Raw genomic sequence first — 16,279 nt, forward strand, 5'->3', positions numbered from 1 at the left:
TTATTGAGTGTGACAACTATTAATTATTTTACTGTCATTTCAGTTCATGACACAGCTTTGGGTAAAGAGGTGAGAAGTATAACAATGACATTTACCAGACACATAACAGTACATACTCGAGATCTTGCACCATAGTTTTAGAGTATTCTCTATTTCTGGATATCTGAGTAAATGAGCTGGGAACAATTTAATCAGATTCGTGCTTCTTTCTTCTTTTTTGTATTTGAAGATGGTTTTACAGAAGATGTACATTCCTGCGGTCTTTATTTCCCGGTGACCATTACAATTCACTTAACGTAGATGATGTTTAGATCATGCTTTAAAACGCCCTTCAAAGATCTATCTTACGGGTCTATCTCACTTGAAGAAGAACTTTGGTGAGGGAACTGAGTAACAGAAAACAATGCAAGAATTCCAAAATACACCTGCTAACCTTGAAAATGAACATTTATGCAAAGACCAAATGGATGAGCATAGCTTTCTGCAATTATTATCAGAATATTTGATTTTTCCTGAAACCCTTTCATGCATTAATTATGACAACCTCAATAGGATTTCTTAAGTATTTTTATTCATCTTTAGGCATGACAAAAAGATTTTTGAACTTCACTTTTTTAAACATGGACTTTTCAAAGAGGTTTTTACATGTCTACTTAGGTGGACAGCACACATTTTGACTGAATTTGGTATGGAGTGACACATCAGTGTCCAGTGTAGTGGTTTATGTGCAAGTATACCATCAACACTGGCAGAAATACAAGAAAACAGCCTTTGAGTAGTGACCACTATGCGTGAAAGGGTTAATGCAATGAATTAACTTGTTATGTTTCCTGTCCTTTCTCTGTGTATAATGTATCCATTAGCAATATTCCAATTGATTTGCATATTATTTTACCATATCAGGATATATCGATTTTCATATTTTGTGCAGTAGGATCCAAGAGAGAGTGGAGCCCAATCCAACTGACTTTAGGCAGTGGGGTACACCCTGGAGAGATTATTTGTTAATATAGCGCTAACACAGAGTAACAAACAACTATTCACGACCAGTTTGAAATAATCAATCAAGCTTGCATGCATGATTGTTGGAAAGGTGAGATCAGCTGGAATGAACTTGTCAGGCACAGGAAGAATATGCAGACTCTACACAGGAAGCAGCAGTGAGTCAGCATATTCACATTCACATGTGTTGCCTATTCTTAAGACTAGCCTGGTAAACTTGACATATTTGAGGCTTGAATAAAAGTAAAAATGTATATTTGCAAATATTTAAAGCTCTGTAAACAATGATTAAGGTGGACACTGAGCAACCTATTATACAGGAAATGTGCCCCAAAGTAAACTTAATATGAGCCTAATTTTTATTTATAACTGCTCCTCATATTAAACTCTGCCAAAGTGAGTCAAAACATCGTCCTTCAACATGTTTTCCTACTTTGTTTTTTTCTTTTGGATCTGTAGGATATCAACGAGACAGGATATCCCTACTACAGAGATTTCTGGCACAGAGTTCCACCCACCTGCTGCTCAAATCTTTTGTTTGAGGAAAGGTGGCCTCTAGGGGAGAGCAGCGAAAACAGTTTGTTTCAAACAGAGGATTAACTGCGGGATGGCACCAAAGCCCAGTATGAGATAATAAGGATTATTTTCACATGTGAATTGTCCAAAGCTACACGAATACAAGTCCAAGAATAAAACATATTGAGCTGAAAATGAACAGAATAGGTCCACTTAAAAAATAAATAAATCTAGTCCAGTTAGTCAGTTGGAATATATAGGGTTTAAAGAATATTAAGAGATAAATCCTTGGCTGTACTGAAAGCTGCCTGGCATTTAAAAAATTTTTCTGTGTAGCTCATCTCCGTGGTGCAATAACTCTAGCCTAGCAACTGTGCTAATTATGTCATCAAACGTGACACTTCCATCATGAAAGGGCCTTTTTACTGCTGACCTATGTGCCTTCTCTTCTGATTAAAGAAGACGTCAGCTATTTGTCATTCTTAAAAAAAAATCATCTGAAATGGAATGTGACCATGGCATCATTTTGAACTGGTAACCATGACAACAAGGCCAATTTTAATAGTCTCTGCTGCAGCACATTACAAATGTGCAGGTAGTCAAATCGATTAATTTTGTCCTGGCAGGTTAATATTGCAGATTTGGATGGCAGATAAAATCCTGCAGGATTTATCTTTAGGTTATGTCTGCATTTCTTTATTTATCAGAAAGGACTCATAGATTATAAAGGTTATTAAAGCTGAACTGGTTTGTTCTGTCTGCTAGGAAGCCTTTAGCTTAGTTAGGCTGTCCGATTCTAAGTGTTTGAGAATAATTAACCTTTTGCATTTCACAAACACTGGAGTGAATACATGAGCAGCGGAGGCCTGCAGTATTATTAGCGTGACCTGTCTGTTGTCATTGCATTTCGTATGGTTCCTTCTGTGAAGGGTTACATGAGCACCTAATGCAGATTAATGCATAAACCTGTTAAGGGATGCCTCCTCAGGCTACAGATTATAATGCAACACTGTCACAGCCTGATGGTGCACTGTGGTTTCAAGCAGTTGGTAGCCAGGTGTAAAATATCTTCAACCTTCAAAAAAGCTGGGACACATTTTACAATGTAAATGAGAATGCAATGATTTGAAAACCTCATAAACCCATATTAATTTGCAATAGAAAATAGAAAACAGATTAAATGTTTAAAGTGAGAAAATGCACCGTTACAAAAACATACAATCATTTTGGAAAAGATGGTAGCAACACAGCTCCGAAAAGTTTGGAAAAACTAATTTACCACTCTCTAGCATCGCCTCTTCTTTTAACAACAGTCTGTGAACTGAGGAGACGTCTGCTGGCTGGACTCCCGGGACATTTGCCCCATACATGTCCGATACATTCTAGTTATTGATCAATCCTAGATCTGCTTTGTTATATTTTCAATTTCATAATGTTCCAAATGCTTTCAATTCGGTGAAAGATCTGTACTGCAGACAGCCCAGATCAGCACCTGGATTCTTCAACTTCAAAGCCATGCTATTGTAATAGATGTAGTATGCTTTTTAGGATTGTCTTGCTGAAGTATGCAAGGCCTCGCTTATAAGAGACATTGTAAGGATGGGAGCATATGTTACTTTAAAATCTCTGCATCCCTTTCAGCATTATTGGTGCCTTTTCATATATGCAAGTTGCCAATTCTACTAATGCACCCCCTATGTCATCAGAGGTGCAGACTTTTGAACTGAGCACTGATCAAAAACCAAGGTGGTCCCTCGCGTCTTCAGTCCAGAGGATGCACTGTCCAGGATTTACTGTAAAAATTTCACATTTAGATTTGTCTGAGCACAGAACTGTTTTCCACGTTGCCTCAGTCTGGATCAGGTTCACATATGGCTTCTTCTTTAACCTGAATTTCCCGTTGGCATGGTGATAAACAGCCTTGTTTCAGACAGATGTCAGATTTTCATCATGCAAACCTGCTCTAGAGTCCAAGAATGAAAATATGAAGATGGAGCACAATAGGTCCACTTTAATTAATCATTAATATTTTACAGGTAGACAAAATGTTTTGAAATGTTTGCACTACATCCAACTGAATTATTATCTAATTTTAAAGACAAAACTTTAATATTGAACAGGTCCCTCATACACCAGGATATTATTTATTACACTGGCAGTAACTTATTTTAATTTAATATTGCTAATTAATTAAATCTTTAACCAATGTATAACTAATGTATATACCAATATTTAGTTTGTTGCTGAAGTCTTTCCTCTTCATTGGTGTCACAGAGCTGCAGAAAATCCACTTTCATTCAGCATTTAAACACAACCTTAAAAAGACTCTGCATAACAACCATAACCTGTGTATAAAGCTTTTATAAATTGTCATATTTTTTTTAAAAATTATTTTATATTGAGCATCATCAAAAACTAGTCGTCATATATTCATATGCAGCCTACTTGCTTGTCGTGAGCACGGCGTGGGCTGTTTTACATGAATCGTGCTGTTTTACAATAGGAGCCCGTTTCTACGCAGGAAGCGCTGTTTTCTATAAACCCTGAAACTGTGGAAAGATGTGATGCAGCGGCGGCAGCAGCGAGTGCACCAGCCTCAACTGTGCCACAAGTCTCAATGAGCACCTGTGAGACTCTCCGCCCCTCCCATCGACTATCTTCATGGATGTAATCTCCGATTTAACAACAGGTACTTGTAAGGTCCCAGATAAAGTAATCTCCCCAGACCTCGCTGAGCTTTTGGCAGGAGAGTCAGAGCAGAGCTCCAACCGCGCAAAGTCTCTAGGTAAGTCTCAGTCAGCGTGCTGATGAATGAACCTCTTCTTTATTAAATTAACTATACGTCTTCAGATGTCTCACACTACAGTAATTAAATCTAAAGAGCTGCAGATTGGAGATTTTTTCCGGCCTAGGATGAGGCAGAGGACCAGTGATGTGAAATTTGTATTCTGCGCGTAAATTGGGTAGTTTTTAAACGTCTTGCATTAACAGGAATAGATCTGTCTTGAGTAAATTTATGTGTGTATATTCAGAAGTGTTTCTGCTCAGGCGTGGCAGATGTGTGCTTCAAGCTTGATCTGAATATCTGATCATTCGCCTGTTTGCCGCAGAGTGATCTTTCCACGGATGCCGCAGCGAACTTGGTTCAGCTGTTGGTATGATGCACGATGCTGTATCGCGAGGCACCGCACGGGACATATCTGCTGTCATTTACTGACAGAGGAGCCTGTCTCCGTGCTGCGAGTCACGTCATTTATCGGTGTACCTATGCGTGAGATAACGTGGATTTTCTTTTTTTGCATGATGGCAGAAACGTGTGACTGGGCTTTAAGCGTGAAGTTGATGAATAAATGACAAAGATAAGGTGAAAGTTTTCGAAAAGGGAACCGGATGTATTAAAATGTAAATCACGGATGCAGGTTTTGACTTTGCAAATTAGGTTTTGCGTGGCTGACTGTGGTTTTGGATCCCCCTGCTGAGTTTTATGTTATGATCTGTGCTGTTAAAACAACAACACACGCTCAGGATGAAAAGAAGTACTGCAGGGGAGGAGTAAACAACAGGAAACCCCTTTCATATCAGATCCTCTGTGCTCATCACTGTCATATGTATGTATATAAATCTGGACACTGGATTATTAGAATAAATGTTTCTGAGCTTTAGGTTTTGGTAAATTTGCATATGCACTGAATTGAAACAGTTTTTTCTGCTTTATTTATTCATATAATTTGTGTTTTTATACCACTGTCAGCAGATACCACTTTAGCAATAGTATACTTGAGTAATTAAGATGTATTGTCACATTTAAAATAATTTGTTCTAGGCTGTTCTAAGTATTTATTTTATTTTATTTTATTTTTTTTACCTGTGATGGTGTCAGGTATACAGATCAGGAGTTAATCCATTATATAAGAGAAAAGGGGGCAGGAAATCAGACTGAGTAACTTGTCCTTCTAAAGTGTTCCTAATCCTCCTCAGTACATTGAGTTCTACTCAACAAGTCATTCTTGTTTTAGATGCTCATCATTTGAGAAAATACAATAATTTTTCTCATTATACTGAATATATTCCTCAGCTGTAAGGTATTTTCTTTTCTAAAAAGTTTCATTTACAACAGTTATAAAGGTTAATTTATTTTTTAAATGATTTTTTTTTATGTCAGGAAACAAAAGTGACACACTAGTCTCACATTTCATTCCCATTTGCTTTTAGATTGTGTATCAGCCTTGGTGCTACACAGCTTTATGATACAGCATCATGTGGTGCTGATGTGGGCCAAGCCCGGCATAGCTTTACACCTCCCTGTGTGCTAGTTACAGCGCGGATTAGTGCGCTAACCTTTTGTCAGCCAGACAGAGACCGGCTGACAAAAGCAGTCTCACCGGCTGCACCCACCTGTAGACAGTCTGAGCAGCTCAGCAGACGCGTCAACCTTCATAGCTGCTTTGTTAGGACTTTTCAATAATCCCAGATGACTTTTTTGTTTACATTTACAATGACGAGGAAGCCTGTACACTGAGCCTGGATGGTTTTTGTTTGTTGCAGTTGCATGCAAATAAACTAAGGAAACAAGGGCAATGTGGAGCTTTTACCTTTGAGTGACATCTATTCTTCTGTCTTTTGCTTTTCCTTAACATCAAAAAGAATTCCCTGGCAAAGCACCTGCAGACATGGGTCGTCAAGAGGCCGACTATGTGTGGAAGAAGAACACTGAAAACATCCAAGAGGTTTTTGACTTCATGGAAGAGTTGGGATCGTAAGTATCACTTAACTCACTGTAAGATGACTTTGATTAAAGTTTAAAAAATGTTTAAGTAACTGAACAGTTTTTTGCTTCCCTGGCGAATGCTTTGCACCATTAGATGGTTTATTTTACTGATACTGATATGAACTGCAGTGGCTGGCATGATAATAGCCATCAGCATGCTGTTTGAATTAGAGGACAGATTACTGATTTGATTGGATTAACATGCTAAGGCTTACTGTACTTAAGTATTGGCAGCAAGATGCTCTAACTGTTAGACAACTAGGCTGATTTTCCAGAGGGATCCAGGCTTTGGCATCAGTGCAGCAGTTCATTCACAATTTTTTTTTGTAATTTTTTAAATTTGCAAATCATTGCTTTTTAGTTTTTATATGCAAACAAAACAGAGGAAAATGTAAATATCTGATTATAAATCTGGCACAAATAATAAGACAGTAGAATCGTTATTGAGGTCAGGGGTTCTCAAAGTTTTCATGACTGAGTGCCAACATATGATGGAGGCTTGCATAGGAAAAATGTGATAATGTGATAACGTGATATTCTGTGCCGGGTTTAAACAATTAGTGAAGTGACTTTAAATGAAAAAAGCAGCAGTATTTATCAAAGTTAGGACAGTTTAATTTTCTATGAAGGGAAGAACAGAGCTGGAATTAATGAGAAGTGCTTCCTAGAACCGCAGGCTCATTTGCAATTAAAAAATAAAAACTAAATAAGAATCCACCTAATGTTGCTTTCTAACATCTAACTTTGTGCTGTACACATTCAGTCGACACTCGCTCACCTGCGCTCACCTAATTTTTGTCACGACGGTGATAAAAACCAGTGGCAGTGTTGAGTATTTTGCAATAGACTGGAGAACTACTGGTGAGAGACTAACATTAAATCATGATGTAAGCTAGAGTGCTGCCAGAGTGAGAAAATAGAGCTTACTGTGCTGAGGGCTGAAGAGGCTGCCAAGAGGTTTTATCTAACACATCATCAATGATTGGACTGTGAAGGAGGCAACGCCCTCCTGAGCAAATAGCGTTATCTAATTTGGTTCAGTTCAGTTCTGTTGGTCTACAGCAATTACTTTTATTCCCCCAAACAATTTGAACACCCAAGAGTTTCACGTAAAAGTGGGAAAACAAATTTTAAAATTACTTGTAATGCGGTTATTTCTGTAGCACCTCCCCTAGAAGAGAAGACAGATTGGATTACTGCTGTCTGAGCCACCCAGTAAGTTTGCTTTCGGTGAACTCTCTGAATGATGCCTATTCCCGGGTGAACAGTTTCGTTTTTTTGTGTTCTGTCACAATAAAAGCAAGAGACTCCAGAAGGGACTGGAGATTATGCAGTCTTTCCCACTGGGCCTCATCAGACATTGTGTAAACAGCATCCTAATGGTTTCCTGGAAATAGGGACTGAGTTTATTCGGGGTCAAGAAGAACCACCAGAGTGCATTGAAAAGCAGTGCGATTTTAGTCTGTACTGAATTTAAAGCACTCAGATTCACACAGTCGGGTGAATTCTTGCAATTTCTGATCGCTCCTAATCTTTTTGATCATGGTTGTTGCCTAGCTTTCATTTTCAGGTCTTGACAGGCAATTTTTCTTGAAAGTCAAAGTATTTTTTTCAAATAGGTCCTTGGAACAAAAATCAAAGCAATTCAGGGACCCGATGTAAAGTAGTGCTATAATGGTAAAGCGACAGCTTGTTCCTGACTGCCAAACTGAGCTGGAATTAGAGTTTATATGAACGTGGGAAAGGTGGTCTGCCGATAGCCCTTGACACCTGCCTGTGACCTGACCTACACATGGTCCGTTGCTGACCTTCTGTGCCTGGGAGCCTGCCACCGTTTCCTTTGCGTCAGGGATAAAGCACCTAATCCACCCAGTAGAACAACTATTCCCAGACAACGCTGAAGATAGCATGGACACAGGAGCACAGCGCACAATAATAAGTCCCTGGCATGTGAATTGTTAAGTCACAGAGGTCCTTACAAGAGCTTAATTAAACCCTTTGATATTGCTATTTCTGCCCTGAGTTGATTTTAAATTAGACGGTCTCTAAGAAGTCTGTATCAGAAAGTTTCCTTTCCTAAATGATGCAATACGACAGGGAGAAAAAAACAAAGTCATTATTGACGGTTACACAACAGAAGCCTTTAAAGTCATTAAATGCAATTATCTAACAAAATTTTAAATGGACTAAATGTTTTTCTGGTGATCTTGTTTATATAGTAAATTAGAATCAAAACCTGTATGCGCAGTTAGCTTAGTTTGGCTTTTATAGCTTTAGTATTTATCTATACAAAAATACATATGGTTTATGGAAGGCTCCACACTATTCACAGTCTCTGCAAATTCAGCTGCTTATCTCAGTTTCCAACCTAAGCAAAGCTAACCAGCTCTTTATCATTTATTCAACATAAACCATTTGCTCACGTTTACAGCAACCTTCAACTTGACGTTGCCCACCAGAGACGCTTGTGAGAATGCATGTATGTAGATGTATCATGTCAAACTGGAAATAAACATTCATTTACCTGCCAACCTCATAGTACAGTAAGTGAGTATGAGTCAATATGAGCCAGTATAATCAGTATGAATCAGTATATCCGACTGTACTCCTGAGAACAGCACAGGTAACTACCTGGTGAATACACAGCTAGAGAGTAGGTGTTTGCATGCTCAATCCGGGGAGCTTAGTCACCTAAACCAAGCAGAATGTTCCAGTACTGAGAACACATCTGTGTGAAGTAATGTGAGAGAGGACATCTTTGTCTGACGTTTATGTTCTTAAAAAGAAAAACAAACAAAATAATGGAAATGAATGTTCCAGTCTCATCTCCTAACTCTGCAGGAAGAAAACAGCCTATTTCCCAATGTCCTACTAAGCCTGCAGCACTTCCTCATTCAGGAAATGGGACTTGCGTTATTATATTTTAAATCATAAAGAAAATAAAAATAGGATGTGTCATTAATTAAAAAATAATGTGTTTAAAACATGAGCCCTTCAAATAAAAGTTGGCTGAAAACCAATAACATTTAATGTATGCACAAATTGAGAAATTGAATGAAGCAATAGCTTCTCCCAGTTGCACGAGAGCAATATAAAAGTAGACACACAGGAGTCCAATGTTCTGTGTTGTTAATGTGCCCATGTTTTATTAACAACAGCCCTCTTGTAATAAGCGAGAAGGCTTATTTCCCCTTACCAAGGGAGACTTTGTGTGTTGTTTCAAAGCAATCAGTGAAGGCATCATCAGTAATGTATTTTCAATATGTGTTTATGTGTTAATGAGCAGTGGGGCATTCTCAGAAGTTTACATGGTGAAGGAGAAGAAGACGGGAAAAACTTTCGCCATGAAGTGTGTGAAAAAGAAACAGAAGAGGGATCTGAATCTGGAGAATGAGATCGCTGTGCTGCGAAGGTAATTCACATGTGAATTTTTATGAGCCTCCAGCTTTCATCTCTCAGACGTGAGCACAGGAGGAGGATTGCCATTGATGTGGGGGGTTTTTTTGGATGTTGTTTGGGTTAAAAGTATGTGGAACTTTGTGATAGGTGTAAAAGCAATGTCATAATGAAAGCATCATGTTATTTTTTCAAACAGAATTAAACATGAGAACGTTGTGGGGCTGGAGGATTTCTATGAAAGTCGAACGCATTACTATCTTGTCATGCAGCTGTGAGTATTCCAGATTGTGTGTCCAATATTATCAAATTATCACCATAAAAGGAAAATGAGGATATAGTTTTAATGCTGGCGGTGGCTCTGTACCAGGGTTTCAGGCGGTGAGCTATTTGACCGTATCCTGGATCGGGGGGTGTACTCCGAGAAGGATGCCAGCAGAGTGATTCAGCAGGTGCTGGAGGCCGTCAGCTATCTGCACCAAAACGGAATAGTGCATCGGGACCTGAAGGTATGACTGATAATATCCCAAACACTAGTGAAATATATGGTTTTTCTCCTTTACATCACATTTGACTCATTTGTATCGTGCTTACTCCTTAAACCCGAGGGTACATTAGATAGTAAGATACACAACATACAGTATTATAAAGAAAAGCCCAACAATTTTCCTCTTGACGAAGCACTTTGCAGCATAATGGAGACCTCGGGGGGAAATTGGTTGGCATAAGGTGACAGAGAAAAGGGAAAAGATGTCCATAGAGAGATGAAAAATGATATGGTGTTTGGCTGGCTGATGGGACTTTTAACATCAGGAACATTCAGCTTTAAAGACAGAGATATACACTCAGAGGAAAGAAACAGTAATGTGCAATAGCAGGATCTAAATGAATGATATACATGTGGAGGAGACATTCTCCTTACATCATGGGAAATCCTCCAGCAGCCTGAGTCTATAGTTGCAGGAGAGAGGATTTCTGAAGGCTCTACCTGCCATTGTAATTTCTAAACTGGAGGAACCACAATTAAACCTGCTCTCTGACAGCAGTTCGAAAGTGGGACAATATGCTACTATGAGGACTTTAAGACATGTTGGAGCAAAACCAATTCAGTGCTTCACAGGGAGCCAATGAAGAGAATCTAATATGGGCAAATGAAGAGAATCATTTTAGCTACTAACTCCATTGTGTGGCTCAGCTGGAGACTGCTGCAGCCGTTAGGTAACAAGAAATTACAATAGTCCAGCCTAGAAATAATAAATGGCCTGATTAGTTTCTCAGTGTCACTCTGAGACACTGAGAAAATGTTCTTCATTTTGACAGTATTATGCAGGTGAAAGAGGGCCCTCCTGGAGACTTTTTATGTGCAGGTTAAAAGACATATGTTGGTCAAAAGTGAGCTTTAAGGGTTTTCATAGTGGTGCTTGAAACAGAGGTACTGGCATTCATAGAAACTATCTGGTAAGATGGTGTGTTAGAACCGTAAAAGGTAATGAATTACTGGATCTATAACTATCAGCTTATTGATGGAACAGCCTGGCTGCCTTAGGAGTACCCATTGTGACTTATCCATCTGGTAATTATCCATACCTGAATATCATTTACAGGGTCATATGTTGAAGGGGTTTTTAATTCTTAGCTCATCAGAATAACTAACTTAACTTTTGAGAGAAATTCTTAGAGAAATAATTTGACATAGTTGACATTATTTAGCATACAAATTAAGAGCGGTGTTACCTTTGCAAAAAAGTAGGTACCCCAAAGCTCAACTGTTACTTGAAGTCCAGACCTCATTAATCATATAGATAATACTGCTTTGATTTTTTTCCCCCTCTTGCTTTGGCTTAATTTACAATATTATCACTTTGACAGAAAGTAAGATATTAAGAATTTGTTCCACCACAGGTGAAATAACTATTTGAGAAGTTCTTCATTGAGGACATCAGTGTGTGAACAGCTCTCGTTCCTGCTTTTTTCCCTTGTGCAGCCCGAGAACATCCTGTACTACAGCCAGGAGGAAAACTCCAAGATCATGATCAGTGATTTCGGCCTGTCAAAGATGGTAGACAATGGCATCATGTCGACAGCCTGTGGCACCCCAGGATATGTTGGTAAGAAAACATGTCATTCTAGAGAAATAATCTCACACTCACTGAGTTAGAGCCTCAGAGCGGGTCATACTGCATGTTACCGATGCTTCACGAAGCTCTTGAGCAATCACTGATATAGCTTTAAAATTTTCTCTAACCAGCTCCTGAAGTTTTGGCACAGAAGCCCTACAGCAACGCTGTTGACTGCTGGTCTATCGGAGTCATCACCTACATCCTGTAAGTAGAAAGCTATTCACCACCTGCTCCAGATTTTTCTCTTAGTAACAAGACTATCAGATTAAAGGTCCCAGCTGTGTCATATGCAATGACACAGTTACCTATATACAGTCCACGCATGTACCATGTAGGGGATTTTTTTCACAGATGCTAAATGTTTGTATTTATTTGGTTTTTTCAGACTTTGCGGTTATCCCCCTTTTTATGAAGAAAGTGAGTCACGGCTCTTCTCCAAGATCATGAAGGCACAGTATGAGTTTGACTCACCATTCTGGGACGACATCTCTGAATCCGGTAATTACACTGAAAGATGGCACACACCGACTGTGTTTCTACTCAGCGTTGTCTAAGCTCTAATGTATCTATTGTTTTTTTCTGCAGCCAAGGATTTTATTCGTAACATGATGCAGAAGAATCCCAAGATGCGCTACACTACAGAGCTAGCGCTCAGACATCCATGGTGACTACCACTCATTTGTCTTGTATTATGGAAAGTTTTAGTCTATATACTGTTTTTCATGCATTAAATGGAACTTATTATGCTCCCTTCACCCATGTTGACATTTTTTGGACTTTTTGGCATTATTTACAGTTTACTGTAATCCTTTTTTATCTGACAATAAGTTCATTCACAGTCTTCAACAAGACAATTTAGCATTTTCTCTCTTTTTATCAGATCCTCTATCACATTAGGGACATTTGCTCTCACTGACATGACCCAATGCCAAAAGCAGACAAAAAAAACAGCATTTAAACCTCATTATCTGAGATTCTGATTATATTTAATATGAAAACCCACCCCAAAAGTTGATTCTGTTCATCAGGACGTAGTGTTTTTTACAGTGGGAGAAATGTTTCATTTGCATAATGACTGAAATTAGCACCATTGAAGGAACAATGGGCTGGGAGTTCAGTTCCTTGATCATTAATATGCAAATTCTAATGAGCATTGATCAAAGACCACTGATCAATGGCCATGAGTACCATTTGCAGAGAGTTGGGGAATGGCTGCAATCAAACCTGCAGTCCGCTGAAACTGAAGACATCACTGAAGACGCTACGTCCAGATAAACAGAATCAACTTTTGGGGATTTACTTTCCTGGATGATTGAGCATGCATCAAGACATGAAAACCCACCATTGTACCAGTATAGTTGTGACAAAACAATAATTACATATTATCTTTTATTAATGACACCATTTTTGTAATATAAGTACATATTTTGTGCAGTATAGTACCATGTCTCGAGCAAAATTCACAACTGTCACTGAATTATTACGTTGTAACAGTTAATGTGTAATAGTCCATAAAATATCACCTAAGCCTGATCATAAAATAACTTTCTACAATTAACATTTTAGTGGCACTACACACAGGAGGCATCAATCTTCCTGCCCAGCACCAGTTACAAATGCATTCAGAATTAATCTCTACCTAAAATAAATTTAAGCTTTCTGTGCCGTCATTCGTTTTCCAGGATTATTGGGAAGACAGCTCGGAGCCAGGACATCTACTATTCCGTCAGCGTTCAGATTCAAAAGAACTTTGCCAAGTCCAAGTGGAAGGTTAGTCTGCACGGATTTCTTGGCTTCAGTGTGGTAACCTTACTGAAGACCTGCGGTTTATAGTAGATTAATCGGGTGCCAACCTAAATCCTTCCTGACCAGGGAGACTTTAATAAGATACTGTTTAGTAATCGAGGGCACTAAGGGCTGATGTAGTGCATACACTGCCTAGGAAATCAAATGCACTTGGCTGCTCAGTGGTAAAAAAAAAGAAGAAGAAGAAAAGATCCTAAAACATGAATATATAATTTATCAATCAATGATAAATGAACAAGACATTTCATTTAATGTCTACTCAATATCACCATATATAAGGACATCTAAAGTGAAGCTAGGCTATTTTTCAACCTCTTTTTTATATTCGCTTTTACAGCAAGCCTACAATGCTGCTGTTGCCATCAACCACATGAAGAAGCTGCAGCTGGCCCACTCAGAGCAGGTCCTGAGGCAGGCCAGCATCCCAGACATCAGGGTCATCGACGTGTCCTCCCCAACGAAAAACCGGAAACATCTTGATCCAGACAAGGTTGAGCCCAAGGTGCCAGAGGTCAACGGGAGTGTGCAGGGGACACATCACATGTCCTTGCCCACAAGCCATGTTGAACTAAAGAGCCACTGCCACCCACTGAAGACCAGTCAGAGCCAGTGCAATGCACAACACGCACCTACAATAGCTGAACAGGGAAAGCATGTGTACCACTCAGAGCCTGCCAACCTGAATGGGTTTGTAGCTGTTTTATATCATATTGTGACCTTTGACCTTTTGAGTTTATAATATGGCTGACTAAAACATTTCTCTTTTGCTTTTAGATACGGTAAAAAAACCAATAATAGCAAGACCATAACTGGTGTTTGCGCCATCATGTGAAAGCTGCACAGAGTTTACATGGAAATAAAACATTTTACCTGGTAGGTACACTTAAAGCATGTGGATATAATGAACAAATACATTAAACTGTTTTTAAATTACACTTTTATTATTAAACTACAGTTCAGCTCCACAGATGAACTCTTTATTTATTGTATTTGGTAGTCTTGATTTAAATCTGAAAATCAAGCAGAATAACTCAAAACACCTGAGTGTCTGTGCGGTAACACCCTGGCTGTGACCTGAGGAACCTAAAGCAAACAATCTAGAGCATGCTGAGTGTATTTTACAGACTTATTTCTCACCCTGAATGTGTTTCTGCCCTCTACAGGTCAGTGTTGCTGTTTTGACCCAGCATACAGCTGGTTTGCGTCAGCAGCTCCCAGGTACTGAGAACGACAAGTGGTTGATTCAAGCGGTGTGGGAGATCTACAGTCTGTGTGGAGCATTTTATTTTGGAGAGAGTGCCTAGGAAGCTTCCCCAAAACCACACCAAAGTACACAAACCACAACGAAACTCACACGCTCAGATGCACGAGTCTCATTTTTAACCAGAACATTTTTGACAGTATTGAACAGAACTGTGTGATCTTGGAGGGAAAGCAATGGATTAAATGGGCTCACCTCTAACCGGGCTTTGCATGAATATCCATGTTGTTTATGGTGACGATGTTCCTGACCACTGGTTTTTGATGGGGCAGAAGTCAGATCATCCGAACACTTTGTGGTCATGGTTCCATGCTTAAAATAATACACACAATGACGTCAATGACAATTATTGTACTTGGAGAAAACCGCATGCTTACTGCATCCAATAAGCCATACTGATGTAATTTAATATGGTAAAGTTGTCTCATATTTTTGTTACTTTCTTTAAGTTAATTGTTTCGCTAATTTATTTTTTTAATTATTTGCTTCTTTTTTAAAAAAATAAAATAAAATAGAGCAGATCAAATTCAAATTTGAAATAAAAAAATATATATAACAATGTATATTTAAACAAACCTATCATTAACAGTGTAAATGCCACAAGTATATTCATTAAATGCCATAAACCTACTAGAACTTTTACATTCAGGTAAAGTCTATTGTTAGAAATGTTTATTCACTTATTGTAAGCGGTTTACTTTGGGCAGTCTGCTGTTTGTCTTGGTATGTGCTTTGTAATGATGGATTTAACATATATTAATGTTATATATGTATTATGCTGGGAATCCTGTATACTCAAAAATAAAGGATCTGCATTTGTTTTGCTGTGGTTGTTTTACCTTCACTCCTGGTAAACAAATTAATGGTAGACTTTGCAAAATTAAATTAAGCTATTGGCAGTACATGCACTAGCTCATCAATCACAGTATAATCAGCCGGCAGCTCAATGCATGGTCAAGATGAGAATACAAAGCAAGGTGATTTGCAGTAAGTTACTTTGAACGTAGCATTGTTGCTTGTGCCAGATGAGCTGGTCTGCATATTTTACAAAATACTGATCCTTTTTAGCACATTTAGCACCACATTGAATCCTGAAGCTGATGGGCTACAGCAGCAGAAGGCCACACTAGATCCCTGCCAGGTAGGCAACAGGAAACTCCGGCTACAGTTTGAACAGGCTTTGTTCAGACGTGTTTACTTTCTAATAATAGATTTTTTCTTCTTCTTGTTAATTTCTGCAACTTTCTGCAAACTTGCATGTTATTTAGCATCACCCTAATATAAATACACCATATTTGGGACTCATTTAACGTGAGCTGGTAACCTCAGTTAATCTAACCAGCAAGCCAATTAGTAGGCTGTACTTCTGTACTTCAGCCTTTCCAGCACAGTCAGGATTACAAGGAGCAG

General features: G+C 38.7%; 1 protein-coding gene across 2 annotated transcripts; it reads left to right on the forward strand.

Annotated features, from left to right (window-relative positions):
* Positions 1–4,011: 4,011 nt before the first annotated feature.
* camk1gb (calcium/calmodulin-dependent protein kinase IGb) lies at positions 4,012–15,689 on the forward strand. 2 transcript variants are annotated; one of them, XM_084917655.1, is made up of 13 exons: positions 4,012–4,303; positions 6,163–6,274; positions 9,573–9,698; positions 9,882–9,956; positions 10,053–10,191; positions 11,667–11,790; positions 11,931–12,006; positions 12,188–12,300; positions 12,388–12,466; positions 13,485–13,572; positions 13,946–14,295; positions 14,383–14,481; positions 14,772–15,689. In XM_084917655.1, the coding sequence occupies exons 1-12, from the start codon at positions 4,180–4,182 to the stop codon at positions 14,438–14,440; spliced, it is 1,464 nt and encodes a 487-aa protein (XP_084773781.1). In that variant the 5' UTR covers positions 4,012–4,179; the 3' UTR covers positions 14,441–14,481; positions 14,772–15,689. The 2 variants fall into 2 exon arrangements, with proteins under 2 accessions (XP_084773781.1, XP_084773782.1); XM_084917656.1 differs by lacking the exon at positions 4,012–4,303 and adding an exon at positions 4,330–5,126.
* The last annotated feature ends 590 nt before the right edge of the window (positions 15,690–16,279 follow it).

This window comes from Perissodus microlepis, chromosome 20 (genome assembly GCF_051167445.1).
Source record: "Perissodus microlepis isolate ML-2025 ecotype Zambia chromosome 20, ASM5116744v1, whole genome shotgun sequence".
Classification (NCBI taxonomy): Eukaryota; Metazoa; Chordata; class Actinopteri; order Cichliformes; family Cichlidae; genus Perissodus; species Perissodus microlepis.

Coding starts and splice junctions, on each gene's coding strand:
- camk1gb (XM_084917655.1), top strand. CDS start 4,180: ATGGATGTAATCTCCGATTTAACAACAGGTACTTGTAAGGTCCCAGAT. Junction 10,192..11,666: donor TAGTGCATCGGGACCTGAAG/GTATGACTGATA, acceptor TCCCTTGTGCAG/CCCGAGAACATCCTGTACTA. Junction 14,296..14,382: donor GAGCCTGCCAACCTGAATGG/GTTTGTAGCTGT, acceptor TTTTGCTTTTAG/ATACGGTAAAAAAACCAATA.